Below are 16,497 nucleotides of genomic sequence, written 5' to 3' on the forward strand. Positions count from 1 at the left end.
TTATTTTCACATATATTACTATAACAAAGCGTGTCAAAACAGCTAGATTAAGAAGTTATGAATGTATGAAACAGCTTTGCCCCTCCCCCACTTCCATTCATAAACACATGGATAATGCATGCCTGTATATAATGCCTATGCAGATCCCCCTATTTCTCTAGAGCTATTTATAGTGCCTATAGCATGAAGGGAAACAAGCATGGCCAATTCATGCAGTGCCCTTCAAGACCAACTCTGGGCCCTTGGGTGCTGCCGGGGCCCGACTTCAGGGAGCTATTATTAGAGTCACGTCATGAGAGAGGCAGCGAGGAGCGAGGAAAGCAAAGTGACAGTTTGGGGGAGGGAGAAGATACAGTAACGGACACAAAGCAGAGGAAGGAAGATGAGAACTGTGAAGAAACAATGTAAAATATGTTGTATTCAGTTACTTACCAAGCTGGTTCAGTCCCAAATAAAAAATGGCCTACTGTGTCCCTTGAGATGGTAGGATTTGAATTAAAAACAAGGGGTCAGAGTAAATAACTGTGACCACATCAATGTCCAATCAGCAGTTTCATCATCATAACATTGACCTAAGTGTGACATCTCGCCAATACTGTGATTGATACAAGCACTTGGGTTGACAGTGAGGAGGCAGGTAGTGACAGACTGATGTCAGGAGACATTCAGCAGCTGATGGCAGCTTTGACAGCCCATCACTGTATACAAATAACTGACAACATAGAAGCAGCAATGTACAGGAAGGCACAATCAATACGTGACTCCATATGTTTCTGGGGGTATACTTCTCAGTCCTATTATTTACCAGGTATTTCAGCAGTATCATTCAATATGTGTGACAAAACATCTAAATGGTCTCTCAAACTCTTTTTCCTTATATTCTGTAGTGTCATTCCTGTGTTTGTTCAGATGCACTGATGATGTCATTGGTCTGTTCATTCTCTGATGCATGAACAGATCATGAACTGTGCTCATATGCATTTAGACTGCACCAGGGCTGCCTTTTGTCACTGCTTCTGTTTATTATTTATCGGGTCATAATTTCCAGTTACTGCCAGAGGAAGTAGTTTGGGAGCCACAGAATGTCATCACTGGTGTTTTCTGATGCCATTTGATTCATCAAATCAGCAGCATGCACTGGGGCAATGTGCAGCCTAGTGTAAAGCAGCTTTGCACCCAAGGCCATGGATTATGATCATAAAAAGGTAGTTTGACCTCCTCAGATTGTTGGAGAGTCACTGCCCAAAGGGGTGGAGTGTAAGTATCCGAGTCTTGTTAACGATGAGATGGACAGGCGCAGTGGTGCAGGCTTTACGGACTTTAAGTTTCCAAGCTTTAACAAATCCAAGCATCATCACCAGCATCATTTCATTGTCAGCTTTTCAGGACTGAGACTGTGTTCACTACAAATGCATTGATGAATTTGCCTCACTAAATGACTGCTTTGCATTTTTTTAAATATCGGTTTATTCCTACTGCTGCTAGTAGAGGGAATGCTAATGCCCAAAAGATTTTTTTCCATATAGTAATCAAGCTATAAAATGTAAATTACCAAATTCCAGGTCTTGGCAGCATTATATTTCTGTATGAGACACTCTAAAATGTTTTATATACCTCGTAGCCTCATTTTTTCAAGGTTTACTGTAAGAGTTTTACACAAGAATTTGTGAAAGTATACAACAACAGTTGTATAAACAAAACAAAAAATACTTTGTTGCCCTAAAATATATATATACACAGCTTACATAGTGAAATAAAACCTTAAAAATATCTTGAGCTCATAAAACTAAACTCTTAAGTGTTGTTTTTTCTCACAGCTTCATTACAGGGCATGCTTCATCATTCTCACATTGGCTCAGCTCTAATCCCTAACAGGTCCTGTTAATTTGCCACGGTTGGGTGTTATTAATCTAGGCACTCATAATGTTTTTCTTTACATTTTTTAATACAACTGAATATTCTCCCTCTGTAAGAATACTGTAATATATGAGTAGCTTTTGGCTCATACCATTCTACAGCAATTCAAAGGGGTGAAGGAAAGACAATTAAATCACACAAGATGTTTTTAAGATAATTCACATCTCTTAATTACATTATGTCCAGGCTTTTGATTGTGATTTAGTTATTGTAGATTGTGATTTGGTGTGTACTGTTCATCCCCTCATGTCACCCTTCGACGGTTCAGTTGTGTAGATGAGCAAGACCCATTGCAAAAATAGACTGCAGAATCCCCTCAAAGAAAAAGCAGGGTTAAAAATAGCCCTGAAAAAAACACACTGAAAACCACAGTCACAGAGATATAGGGATTCCCTATACACTGCATAGCCTTTACAGTTTATATGGAAGAAAATAGAAAAGATGAAATGTTGCAGTTAATATATGCTTTATTCTTCTGGTAGGGAAATTTGTCCTCTGGGACAGCTTGCAGTTGCAGTGGGCACCACAGAGCAGCACCAACTCCAAATCATGAGCTAAGCTCAGTCAGAACTAGCTGGAAGACTCTATCTATTGTGCAGTGCATGTATCGGGTTGATTTGGTGGGTTTGCTCTGGAGTGTCCGGAGTAAATCCACCAGACACAACCTTCTGCCTGTGAAGTGAGAGTGCTAGTCTTTTAGCCACCGTGCCACCAATACATAATACATACATGTCATTATACTAATTTGGTACATTTCGTACATCTGGAATCATATTTTTATATCTTTGAATGTATACAATCTTGTAATTGTATGTAAAGTTGGTTTCCTTTTAAGTATGAATAAACTACCCCCCCCCCCCCCCCCCCCCCCCCCCTATATTTTGCCCTATGTTCTTCTTCAGCAAGCCCATCCTATAGCCTACCATGTGCTGCCTGAAAGGTGATGTCTTTAAAATGGGTTTAGGTGCAGTCGATATAAAACCCATTTAGTCTTTGGCTGAGGGTGGGATCAAGTGTCTGTAAGTTCAGGCAGAGGAAGTCAGAGTGCTGATGCTGCAGGTCAGACTAATGCGCTCTCCTTCACTGTGGTCTTTCCGTTTGCAGTCTCCATTGACTCTCAGACTCACTCTCTCACTCTCTTATGTAATGGATCCCTTTTCCCGTAGCTCCAAATCATTACTTTTGAATGAGACGTTAAAGTGAAGTCATCTGCTGGATGTGGATGACTCTGCAAACTCACAGGGATTCATAATCTTTTCCCAATTTTCACTTTTGACCTTTGGTACAAATTACACCAGGGCTGGTTACAATCTGGTCTTTTGGTGCGATGACTGGATATAAAATTTATCTCAACATTTTAATTTAATACCACAACCGAAAATGAAAACTTCAAAGTCAGTCCCAAGTATGTGAATTAAGTCGACAATTTGAGGATTTTTATTTTTTTATTTTTTTCTGATTCTGGACTAGGATGTTTATTTTAAATTATAGCTCTTCAAGTTGGAACCAAAACCATCCACTACCTTAGACCATCTTACATCCTTATATTTTCTAATAATTCTATAAACTAAATTCATTGAGATAAATTAATTCTGGAGACATCACATGGAGCTTAAAGATAAAATAAAATACATATTACCCCTGGCACAAATATGTTTTGTGTTATATGTTTATGTTTAGAGAATAATAAAAAAAAAATAAAAAAACAAAGGATGAATTTACCACCATTTATTTATTAAACATAGGTGTTAGAAACATAAAGCCTTACCTTTTATATACATATCTGATATTAACCATTTACAATATTGCAGCACATTGAAAAAGAAAAGGCCACATGAAACAGAGTCACACACTACTGACTGCATATTACATAGAGTTTTGTTTGTAGTACTCACTGGCAGCTGGCTGGCATACACTGGTAAAATAAATCTAGACTTGAGATTCTTTGCACTGAGGTTTTGCAGACAGAGCAGTTGTGTCTTTGTCATTTTTAGGAGAACAAACAGCATAGACAGACGTAGACCCACATCACGAGACATGTCCATAATACCTATTTCCATGTTTTCTTCAACATCCATATAAAAAGGTTTATGTAACAAAAAATAAATGCATTGTCTGTGTAATGTACATGGAGATTTTCACACTAGCCCATAAATCAAATTCATAATACTTAGACACTTTACACACTTTGTGAAATGTGTTGGAAGATTTTTGCTTTTAAATCCTACAGCCATTTTTTAAATGGCAAAATATTGATATTTGTAATTATCATCTATTGGTTATTTGAAGCTGAGTCATGCATCAATATGAATATTTAGTTGGACTAAAATGACATTTTAAAAAGTATATCTCCATCTCTTAAGACATGGTTACTGTACATTCAATACATTAATTTACAATACGTCATCTCTGTCTCAGTGTCCACTCACCTGATTACAACACTATGCCATAATGTAGAAGAAGTACTCTTTGTTCTTGTTTGAACTGCATTTACGGAAAGTTTGGTTAAAGGCACTATGAACATTTACTACACATATTGATGAGCATCACTTACTCTCATACTACAGAAATTATTGCTTACGATTGAATAACATGTTTACATCTGCTGGTTTAATGTGTGTTCACTTGTTTTGTTTTTTGTCTATATACACAGTATGTGACTTTTCTTTTCGCAACTTTATATTTAAAGTAATAAGTAAGATTATTGAATACAAAACTGAATCAAAAAATGTACTGTACTTTCAATGTGTTGGCTTTTTTCACTGCGTCATTGCTCATTTTGTTAAGATAAACCTTATCATCATACATTATATTTTAACACTATATGTGCAATCTTCAAAACAAGAGTTATGTGGCACCACTATAAACTGTGACACAAACTGTGCATTAGAAGCTTTTTATGTTGGTTTTGAGTCAATATGTTATGTTTGCAGATTGAGATATTAGACTAGTAAATCAAAATGGATTCATTGTATAATATTAAAGACGGTCTTGAAATGCCAAATGTTTTCTGTGGTAGTTGATGAGACAAATTTGAGGACCTCTGCCCTGGAGCAGAACAAAGTTATTCTTAGTAAGACTGACGTCAGCTCTTATGACGTGTCCTATATTATTGTTTAGTCATATTTAGATGTTTGCTCAGTTGCACATGCATTGTACAGGCGACTCTCTCACGCATACCACTGCCTTTATGATTATTTCTGTCCACATCCAGAAAAAACATGTTGACAAAGACATAAATGAAGCACAAATATGCATGTACATGTGTAGTCACATGTGGTGATACAAATACAGATTTATTTGATCCAAACAAATGAAGATTAAAGGTCAAAATGAAAAGGAAAGAATTGCATACTTTGAGGAGAAGGGTGACCATTACCCCATATTGCTTTTTATAGGCACAAAAATGATTACAATGGAAACATCTTGAATGTTACATAAATACTAGTTCAAGTGATGATGACAGTGATTCATCACAGAATACATAAAGACTTTATGACTGAACTGCTGTAAAATGGGAAAAAATATATAATTTGTATACTAATGTATAACAAATACATCATACACAAAATAACTACATCCTCCATGCCACATGAAAGAAACTGACTGAGAAATATATATTTATATATGAGTTTTGAATGATATGTGGTATAGGATAATTTCTCTTCTATCATTTAGATGCAATATTGCTTTGAAAATTCCTAACTTGATTGTTTATGGTCACACTTCAGATAAATTACCAAAAGTACGATGAGCATATGTGGGGTTTTCTACTTGGTCCCTGATGTGGTGACATTGATCAGTGTACAGAACATTGATTTAAAATTAAATAAATTAATAAATCGTTTATATGTGATCTTATAGAGCCATGCAAAGCTACAACTGTGTATGTGACAGAGTTGAATTAAAGCTTCAGTTTTTGATGATGCAGAAAGAGGTAGATGTTATCACAGAAATTACAGCATTTTGATAAAAAAAATTAAAACATTCAAAACATTTCAAAGAAATTAAGAATGTAACACCTGCATTTATGTATTTGTACTGTTAAAACTACACACAACATTCATTTCACAGGCAAAGAGTGTCTTTTCTGTCTTTTTCAGTTGTTAAATTTGACTAAACAAACATCTAGAAAACAAGTTATAACCATTTCTTCTTACTCTTCATGAAGACTCATTGGTCTATTGTGATATGTTTAAGAGAGATTTACAATAACTCCACTAAAATGTCATCTATTATTCCCCCATTATTCATAAGTGCAGGGCCATTGACACTATGGCCAGTCAGATGCTCTCTACCAAGCATGCAAACATGTTTTGGTTTAGTTATGACCACAACATACACACAGGACATACACAATACTACAGAAGCATACTGTCATTGCAGTGAAGTGCTAACGTCACAATGATTCAAGTAAGTACCTCAGTCCGACTGCAGCTTTGCTCTGTGCAAAACCGAACACTGAATTGTATGTTCCTGCAAATAATGTGTCCAAAGTGAATCCAGAGGAAATGTGGATGAGGAAGGTGGTCTCTTTTGGTTCAAGTTAAGCCGAGCTGAGGGGATTGTTCAATGTTCTCCTTCTAAAAGAGGAGAAGAGTGTCATCAGTACACATCATTTCAACACAAAATGAAATTGTAGCTTAAATTAAGCCATAGTGAAATAAAGGCAATCATTCACAATTTTGGGAGAAATATAAAAAACACTGTGGGGGCGAAATAGAGCAGACAAGTGAGCTGTGATGAAGTGGGCCCTAAACAGAAGTGGTGAAACCAGCTGTGTGCTCACTGTTATTTGTACGATAATTCACTGATGCTGTCTGTAATTGGGCAAACTCGCACCACTCTACTACTAAGTCTGCTAGTATCAGCTGGCCCCTTTGGGCTCTGCTGTCGTGCTGGATCATTTTTTGTTTTTTTTGAATGCAGACAATAGGCCGATGCATTTTGTTTAACCATCAGAGGTCAAAGTTCATCTGTCATTTGCCTTATGTTTGAATATTTATTAGGGCTAGAATTGACAGATACCAACTATTCTGCTTGAGAGAATTGTGTGATTATTTTTTTTAAAGTCTTTGTTCATTTTAGTTCTGTCCTGTTTACCTTGGCGTTTCCTGATTTGTCACCTGATTTTGACTCCTGGTTATCATGACTTCTTGACACCACAACATCTATTGATACAGCTAAGTCATTTCTGTATGGTCAGATTGTGTAACAGAGCTTCAGACAGACCAGTGCCTACAGTTAGCTTCACACCCGCAGGGAATGTTGATGACATTAGCTGGAAATACTCTTATAGTCTTTAATACAGGCTGGTGAGATAATGACAAGACAAATAAGGATTTAACTAAAAACTAAAACATCAACAATATAGTTTAAATAGCGAAATAATAATAAACAGATGGAGATGTTAAGGTGCGTTATTTCAGTACTCTGACACTTTTGTTCACCACACCAGTAACACGATGATAACAATCAAAAATATTAACAATCAGGGACACCATTTGAGGTTTTTTTGTTTAGATATCTCTTATTAAGGGTGGTTTTAACTATCATTCAGTCAGACACACACAGTTGCCATGGAAACAACCCAGTAATCATTGCAGCACTGTCTCGAGTTGTGTTTTGTCCGTGGCGTGCGCTGTTATTGTAATGCTTCTGCTGTAGCAACTTGCAGCTGTTGTCACTGAAAGTTTAGAGTTGCACCGCTCAAGGTCTCATGACTCTAACTAATCAAGTGCAAGTGACATAAGTGCACAAATACACACTGACAAAACATTAGCATGCAAAACACTGTCGCAAAGGGCTGCATTTAGTTTGCTAAAAGTTTGATTTCAATTTAAATTATCTTACAATATATATCTGTATATGTACTACAACTAAGGGCTAAATGTCGAGGGTTGCAAGCAAAGGGCATCTTAGTAAAACCTATGTCATGTGTCTGTAGTGAGGTCAGAAAGCCAAACGGTAAGACAAAGTTAAAAATGCCAATCTGAGCTCACTTGTTCAACTACTTTACTCCCAATAATAAATGTACCGCATTTCCACACAAACCTCTCGTTTTGAGTGTGGTGATTCTTGCACTGGGCCCTGTAGCTGGAGTGGAAAGAGCAGTTGTGGGGGTCACCAGGGGGTCAGACAGGGGGTAACACCACGGGCCACTTGAGGCCTCAGGACACATTCCCTCAGCAATGACACATAGACTAACAATAGCTGTGAAAGCAACTGTGTTTACCTCCTCTGCATATGTTGAGAGAAGACGCAGTGAACAGGATGCACAGAGGTGACTGTTCAGGAGAGCCATTGACCAAAACAGTCCGCGGGGAACGCTCATTCATTTAGCACAATGCCCTATAGCTGTCATGTCTGCTCTGATAAAAGATGCTGACTTGAGTAACTTCAACGCACACTGCAGTTCATCTATACTAACACTGCTTTGAAGGGCTGTACAGTGATTTGCTCATTAGACACCACAGGCCTGTTTTCTGTAAATGTAAATTATCTTCGTTTCAGTTATGAATAGACTTTTTATTTTAAGACCAATCATTTAAAAGTGCACCATGCAACTGTTCTTACTGTGAACATGCTCGCCTCTCGACAGATCTGACCTGGCTGTTACTTGGCCTGATGGTATCTCCAACTTGGTTTGTCTCCATGTATAAATGCCATACATGGAACATTCAAAGCAAAGCAAGAACATCTCCATGGAGACCTTTATTTGCCACAATTATTGCCTATTTTTTTGTCAGTTCAAGAGTTGCAGACTGAATGCTAGCTCTGCACCAGTGTGGGCTTAAAACAAACTAGCAAAATAGCAAAATAACAAGCTAACGTACTAATCATTTTCCAGTTTGTTGTGCAACTCCTATGACCTCCAAACACCCGGCTGCGCGCGCTTGGCCTGTACCTGCTCAATAAACAGAGGACTCACTGCCACCAAGAGTCCAATGTATAAACTGCACTTTCTGTGTTGCAGAGACAGGTGTTAGTGTAAAAAAAAACTATTGTCAGGCTTACAATAAGGCCTACAATTAGTGGAAACAGAGCACTTTCTACTTACCTCTTAACCAGTCGGTGTGCACTTAAATACAGTCTGTGAAGGTCGTCTGAAGGGCTGAGCCTTCAAACCAGCAGATTTAGTCAGGGGAGATTCCAAGCAGTAATCCAAAGGTTTTTCTCGCATCCAGAATGTCCACAGGTACCTTTAATTCCCATCATATTATTATTCCAGGAGTCACATGCCTATAAGGTGCAAGCTGGAGCATAGTGCTGTGGATGGGGGTCACATTTAAAGCGCACGAGTTCTAAGAGTCAGTCTGTGGTATTTGAGCTCTGTTTGAAATAAAATAGGCCTATATTTTGTGAGTATGTGGGGATTCAGAAATGGTTAATGTAAAACCTAAATCGTTTCTTAGGAATATGAGATATTTATAATTTTCTTTTTTTTTTTCCCCGTGTTTGACAGCAAGGTCATATTGTTCTCTTGGCTCACGTGATTTTAAATTAATGCACGTGTTTTATTGTTGTTTTTATTGTTATTTACTGAAATACCAGGTGTTTACTTTGTACCTAAACCAATGTTGGCTGGATCACAGTTTCAGTCAGGTCAGTGTGATCAATCACTGATGAGCAGGTCAAATATTAATGGTACAATCGTGTTAAAGATGTGGGCTATTTGACTATAGACAAAATCAGTTCAAACAACATGGAGGCTCCCACAACATGGTGGTTTCTAGTCTCTCTTTCAGTCTGAGCCCTTTCGATAGACAATACAGAAAAGTCTGGAAGGTTGCTATAGAAACTGCCCTCAGTAAAGCTGCGGTGTACTTGGGTAACCACATGATGGCGCGCTTGTCACATCCTGTTTCCAATACCTCTGCACAAGGCAAATTTGCAGAGCAGCGTAGAAAATAGTGAAATAAGATTGCAGTTAAGTAGGCAGGTCTAAATCCTACGGTTACTTTTATACTGCTATACGGTTACTTTTATACTCTAGTTCAATTGGACACACTGACTGTCCCGTTGCTGGAGTCCAGCCAAGTCTATTGTAAAACCTGGAACACCGTTGGCATACCTGTGCCATGACATTTTCTTGTTGTATCTGCGCATCAAATGTGAAGTGCAAAAAAGCAATGTCAGAACTATAGACAGGATCTGAATCATAAAGTGCTATCGAGACTGCTCATGTGTTATACTGATGGAAGACACTGAGGAGAAACTAATCGCTTTTGTTTGATGTCATAATGCACAGAGCTCAGTCTCAACTTAAACCAGAGCTGCTTTGAGCGGGAATGCCATTTGACCTGTGCGCGCGCGCCAACATCATAGTGGGCACGAGTCACACGTCAGTGAGTTTCCCGGTATATGCTTTGTGTGGACTGCAGTTGGTGTATTTGATGGAGTCTGCTTCATCACTGTCCAGATAGTCGGACTTAGTCAAAGACGGCCTGCTGTCGCTCTTTTTAAACTCTCCAAACGGTGGTTGTTGCTGTCCACACGTCACGTGCGTGTATTGAAACTGCTCCTCGTGCTCTGTCTCTCGGTGGTAAAAGTAGTTGAAGTTGGACACGATGACAGGCACAGGGAGAGCAATAGTGAGCACACCAGCGATGGCGCACAAAGATCCCACAATTTTACCCCCGATAGTCACTGGACACATATCCCCATAGCCCACAGTTGTCATGGAAACCACAGCCCACCAGAACGCGTCCGGGATGCTGGAAAATCCCGATTCCGGGTCGTCCGTCTCTGCAAAGTACACGGCACTGGAGAAGAGGATAACTCCAATGAAAAGAAAAAAGATAAGAAGTCCCAGCTCTCTCATACTGGCTTGCAGAGTCTTGCCTAAAATCTGGAGCCCCTTTGAGTGTCTTGAGAGTTTGAAGATGCGGAAGACGCGAACAAGACGAATGACCCTGAGGATGGCCAGGGACATGGCCTGCTGCCCGTTACCTTGGTGCTCTGCGAGCTCGAGCCCCAGGGTGATGAAGTATGGCATGATGGCCACAATGTCTATAGTGTTCATGATGTTCTTGAAGAACGCTGGTTTGCTGGGGCAGGCCAGGAAACGGACCAGCAACTCAAAGGAGAACCAGATTATGCAGAGCGTCTCCACAATAAAGAACGGGTCTGTGAACGGATTGGGTTTTTTTACGCGCGAGGTCCCGTTCACAACGAGATGTTCCTCAAACGTTCTTGCCTCCTCCCTGAACTCAGGTAATGTCTCCAAGCAGAATATGACGATAGAGATGAGGATGACCAGAACAGACACAATGGCTATGCCCCTCGCGGGTCCTGAGCTCTCAGGGTACTCAAACAAAAGCCAAACTTGACGCTGGAATTCATTTTCAGGTAGTGGTCGCTCCTCCTCTTTAATAAAACCTTCGTCGTCCTTAAAATTCTCTATCACGTCATCTCCAAGCTCGTAGAATTTAATTTCTTCCATAAAGATATCCACGGGCACATTAACGGGTCTGCGCAGCCTGCCCCCAGACTGGTAGTAGTATAGAATGGCATCAAAGCTTGGCCGGTTCCTGTCAAAGAAGTACTCGTTCCTGAGCGGGTCAAAGAAGCGCATCCTCTTGCGTGGGTCTCCGAGCAGTGTGGATGGAAACTGGGCAAGGGTCTTGAGCTGCGTCTCGAAGCGCAGCCCAGAGATGTTGATGACCACGCGCTCACAGCACTCCTGGTTCTCTGTGCGCTCCGGGTCGTAGACATCCTGCGCAGACAGAGCAGCCAGTGCCACGGTCTCATCCAGGTTCTCCGCGGGCACCACTGTCATGTTTTACCCCAGGCGCGCACCTCGGTCCTCTCAGTCTCGGCTCAGTCTTGGTGAGGCGTGCGTCACGTCTGCGGGTGATCTGGTTCGGCTGGCATGTTTACAGCCCCCTCCACGCACACCTTCTCTCCATGCACCGCTCAAGCTTGCGCTATGACTGGGCTGTCACATTCAGTGCATTTTAAGCAGGCTTTGCCCTCCCCGAGCTGACGTGTGCTCTCTCACTTAGAGAAACAAAACACACATGCATCAACATATGCACAGGTCATTCTCAATCCAGCTATGTGGTCAGAAAAAGGCTTGAGGTGCGAAACAATTGTACAAAGGTGGTGCGTAAAACCTGTTGTATCCGTTGCGCGCGTGTGTGACGACCACAGTGTTATGCCAGAATCCGTGTGTAATCTCACGATTTACGCATAGACAATAAAGCATTTTCCTAATTTAGCAAGACCCACATTAACAACCTAAAATAGTTACTAATTTCAGTCTCTGTTTGTGGCGCGCGCAAAGAAGAAAAAGATGCTTGCAATGTCACGTTGCAGACATTTCAAGGAGAATCGCCGTTGACGTCTCCCTAACGCAGCAGCTCTGACCGCACCATCATTTCCACAGGTTTGACACGACCTGCGCTCTAATCAGTGCGCCATTTCCCGTCTGCTCCATAAAGGCACCAACAGAGTTCGCTTTAACGTCAACAACTCAGACGTGCAACAAGTGCAAAAAAGCTGGAAGATGGAAATTAGGTAGAGGTTTCTGGACCGCTCAAAGCAATGACGTTGCCGTTTTCCATAAATAGCTGGATTTCTCCCAGAGCAAAGTTTCTTTTCCCATGAAATGGCCGGAGGGAGCTAGAAGGCCAAAAACAGGCAAATACACTAAAAAGGAAAAGATGTGAATGGAGAGAAGGGGTATCCCAATGAAAATATGCGTCTAAAAAACAGCAAATATAAAATGTTAATATGACTATTGAATAGGCCTGTTCAATATAACCTAAGCCTCATTTTGAACACTTAATGCTTTAAACTTGAAAGTGGATTTTGAAAGATTTAAGGAGTTCATATTTGTGTGAACTGTGTTTATATGAACATTAATTAAATGGCATTCAACAAGAATCATATTAAGTATTATTCAAAGAAATGATTGGAAAGCATAGTTTGAACTGTAGCGTCAGCGTACAATTGACCATAGTTTCATTCATTAAAAATTTATAAGTTGGACAATTACATCTTTGTGCCATGCAAGAAAGTCTCTGTGAGGATGTGACATTCAATGGGATTAGTCACACAGCCCAGTTGGATGCTTTATGGGGCATGTTGTGTTGATGTCATGCTTTTACTGGGGTCTTACAGGGGTCTCCCTGAGACTGTCACATGCCTGACACACCTTGTATCATAATATACTCTGATCTTGTTGCTTGTGTCTTTCCTCAGCAGATTCAAAAGTCACACTGGCCTCCATTGCATTCTTTGGCAGCACCCTCCTTTTCTTTCGGTCCAGAAATTAGCTGCAGATAGGAGGCAATGATGAACATGCAGATGTGTAATGAATTATCAAGCTTTAATTTACTTTAAAGAGTTACTTGAGAAAGGTCACTCTAATTTACTTTTACTATTTTTAATATAGGCTGAATCTCAAGTTCTGTAAGTGTTTCCACAAGTTGCAGTATGAACTGTTTAGGCTGCTGTAGTACACAGAATAGCAGAAAATTAGATTGAGAAGAATGTATTTTGCTGGTAATTATTTTATTGCACTATTTTCTTGTTTATAGGTGCATTATGTAACTTTTCTAGTGGAGTGTCAGCCTCATGGAGATGAGAATGTTTGGTATGTTCCATAGTATGGTGTTAAACTTGAATCTTGAATATATGCAAATACAGATTAGTTTATTGCTAAAATACTTTGATACTAACTTTACTTTGATACTTTGATACTTTGAATTCTTACAGTGATCTGTCTTCCTCTCCACAGATCTGACCTTTAACTTGGCCACTGACATCACCTGCATGTCTTTGCTGTCCAATTCCAGGCAAAGCAATGACATTTCCATTGAGTTGAGGAAGCAACAGTGCTCCTTTTGGTACAGTTTGTTCAGCATGAGCATAATGTATTACTCTTTGAAATATTGCTTTCACATAGTTTTCCACTTTTGTGCAGTGCCAAAGCCTATAGTCTATAGTTTTAACGTTTAGCTTGAGGAGCACGTGGGCCACCCTAATGCGACTAATTTAGTATTGGCCTGGGAGTGTGCAGAGAGGAGGGGGAGCTGTTCCAAAGCAAACAACGATTGTCTGAAAAAGTGCGGTCTTATTTTTAGCGGGTGACTGTGTTTTGACGTAATGGGTCAGTGTAATGAGAATAGCTCCATCCATCACTGGGCCAATGCTGTCCAAATACTCTGGGAACGCTGGGGTTAGAAAACAGCTCATTCTGTCAGAACAGTCTTTCTATGAAAACTTCGGGAGCAGTAGACACCCCACAGTAGGAATTCCCATAATGTGTTTACAAGCAAAACAGAGAAGAAGCATTGCAGACCACATGGCTTGGACAATATCAAAAATTCAACCTGGTTAAATAATAGTTAATAAATGGATATGTTACTATTAAAGACATATTTCACCTTATAGTAAAGCTGAATGGTGCACACATTTAAAGGAATGAACCAAAAACATCAAATGTGAGGTGTATCTAAAACAATTTACTGAAACATGGACCATATACATTAATTTTATGCATGACAGGGCTCAGTCTGCACAAACAGACTGAGCCCTAAATAAATACATTTTCATAACATTGGCAACCAGCTGTTCATTTTACTATTATCAAGCCCAATGCGTTCCTGCCTTTAGCTTAATGTCTCTGCACATTGTCCCAAAACACAAGAAGACAAAACCCAAGAGTAAACTTTCTGTATTTTCTGTATTGGATATGTTTTGGCAAGAAATAATGTCCTACTTGATGAAATGAGTCATGTTGATAGACAAGAGTGAATGTTACGCTTCCAGAACAGATGGGGCGATGCGGTCCATCCATATTTTGCAAACTTGTTGTTGTATAACTCACTTGGCCAGTAATGAACTATGAACAAGTTCTCTTATTGACATCCATATTGGAAGTTTCATTAAATTAAATTATTAGTAAAATGTCTAAGTCAAGCTGAAGAAGGAGTCCTATCGAGCCTTGTTGGCTCGTGGGACTTCTGAGGCAGCTGATGAGTACCGGCGGGCCAAGCGTGCCGCGGCTCGGGCAGTCGCAGAGGCAAAAACTCGGGGCTGGGAGGAGTTCGGGGAGGCCATGGAGGAGGACTATCGGACGGCCTCAAAGAGATTCTGGCAAACCGTCCGACGCCTCAGGAGGGGGAAGCAGTGCTTCACCAACACTGTTTACAGTGCAGGTGGAGAGCTGCTGACCTCGACTGGGGATGTTGTCGGGCGGTGGAAGGAATACTTTGAGGATCTCCTCAATCCCACTGTCACGTCTTCCGAGGAGGAAGCAGAAACTGGGGACCCGGAGGCAGACTCGTCCATCACCCTGGCTGAAGTCACTGAGGTGGTTGGCAAGCTCCTCGGTGGCAAGGCTCTGGGGGTGGACGAGATTCGTCCTGAGTACCTCAAGTCTCTGGATGTTGTGGGGCTGTCTTGGCTGATACGTCTCTGCAACATCGCGTGGCGGTCGGGGACAGTACCACTGGAGTGGCAGACTGGGGTGGTGGTCCCTCTGTATAAGAAGGGGGACCGGAGGGTGTGTTCCAATTATAGGGGAATCACACTCCTCAGCCTTCCCGGTAAGGTCTATTCCAGGGTACTGGAGAGGAGAATCCGACCGATAGTCGAACCTCGGATTCAGGAGGAGCAGTGTGGTTTTCGTCCCGGTCGTGGAACACTGGACCAGCTCTATACTCTCCATCGGGTCCTCGAGGGTTCATGGGAGTATGCCCAACCAGTCCACATGTGTTTTGTGGATCTAGAGAAGGCATTCGACCGTGTCCCTCGCGGTGTCCTTTGGGGGGGGTGCTCTGGGAGTATGGGGTCCGGGGCTCTTTGCTAAGGGCTGTCCGGTCCCTGTATGACCGGAGCAGGAGCTGTGTTCGCATTGCCGGCAGTAAGTCAGACCTGTTCCCGGTGCATGTTGGACTCCGCCAGGGCTGCCCTTTGTCACCGGTTCTGTTCATTATATTTATGGACAGAACGTCTAGGCGCAGCCAGGGGCCGGAGGGGGTCTGGTTTGGGAACCACAGGATTTCATCTCTGCTGTTTGCAGATGATGTTGTCCTGATGGCTTCTTCGAGCCAGGACCTGCAGCAGGCACTGGGGCGGTTTGCAGCCGAGTGTGAAGCAGCTGGGATGAGAATCAGCTCCTCCAAATCCGAGGCCATGGTTCTCGACTGGAAAAAGGTGTTTTGCTCTCTCCGGGTGGGTGGTGAGTCTCTGCCCCAAGTGGAGGAGTTAAAGTATCTCGGGGTCTTGTTCACGAGTGAGGGAAGGATGGAGCGGGAGATTGACAGGTGGATCGGTGCAGCGTCTGCAGTGATGCGGTCGCTGTATCGGTCCGTTGTGGTGAAGAAGGAGCTGAGCCCAAAGGCGAAGCTCTCGATTTACCGGTCAATCTACGTTCCTACCCTCACCTATGGTCATGAGCTCTGGGTAATGACCGAAAGGACAAGATCGCGGATACAAGCGGCTGACATGGGCTTCCTCCGCAGAGTGGCCGGGCGCACCCTTAGGGATAGGGTGAGGAGCTCGGTCACATGGGAGGAGCTCGGAGTAGAGCCGCTGCTCCTACATGTTGAGAGGAACCAGTTGAGG

General features: G+C 41.5%; 1 protein-coding gene across 1 annotated transcript; it reads right to left on the reverse strand.

Annotated features, from left to right (window-relative positions):
- Positions 1-5,546: 5,546 nt before the first annotated feature.
- On the reverse strand, positions 5,547-11,834 carry LOC117392277 (shaker-related potassium channel tsha2-like). Its single transcript, XM_033990322.2, has 2 exons — positions 8,978-11,834; positions 5,547-6,500 (listed from the first exon to the last, which is right to left on the reverse strand). Exon 1 carries the CDS (start codon positions 11,696-11,698, stop codon positions 10,256-10,258), a length of 1,443 nt encoding a protein of 480 aa, XP_033846213.1. The 5' UTR covers positions 11,699-11,834; the 3' UTR covers positions 5,547-6,500; positions 8,978-10,255.
- Positions 11,835-16,497: the final 4,663 nt, after the last annotated feature.

This window comes from Periophthalmus magnuspinnatus, chromosome 23 (genome assembly GCF_009829125.3).
Source record: "Periophthalmus magnuspinnatus isolate fPerMag1 chromosome 23, fPerMag1.2.pri, whole genome shotgun sequence".
NCBI classification, from domain to species: Eukaryota; Metazoa; Chordata; class Actinopteri; order Gobiiformes; family Gobiidae; genus Periophthalmus; species Periophthalmus magnuspinnatus.

Bases quoted from the DNA above. Each gene is read 5' to 3' on its own strand.
- LOC117392277 (XM_033990322.2), bottom strand. From the start codon at position 11,698: ATGACAGTGGTGCCCGCGGAGAACCTGGATGAGACCGTGGCACTGGCT.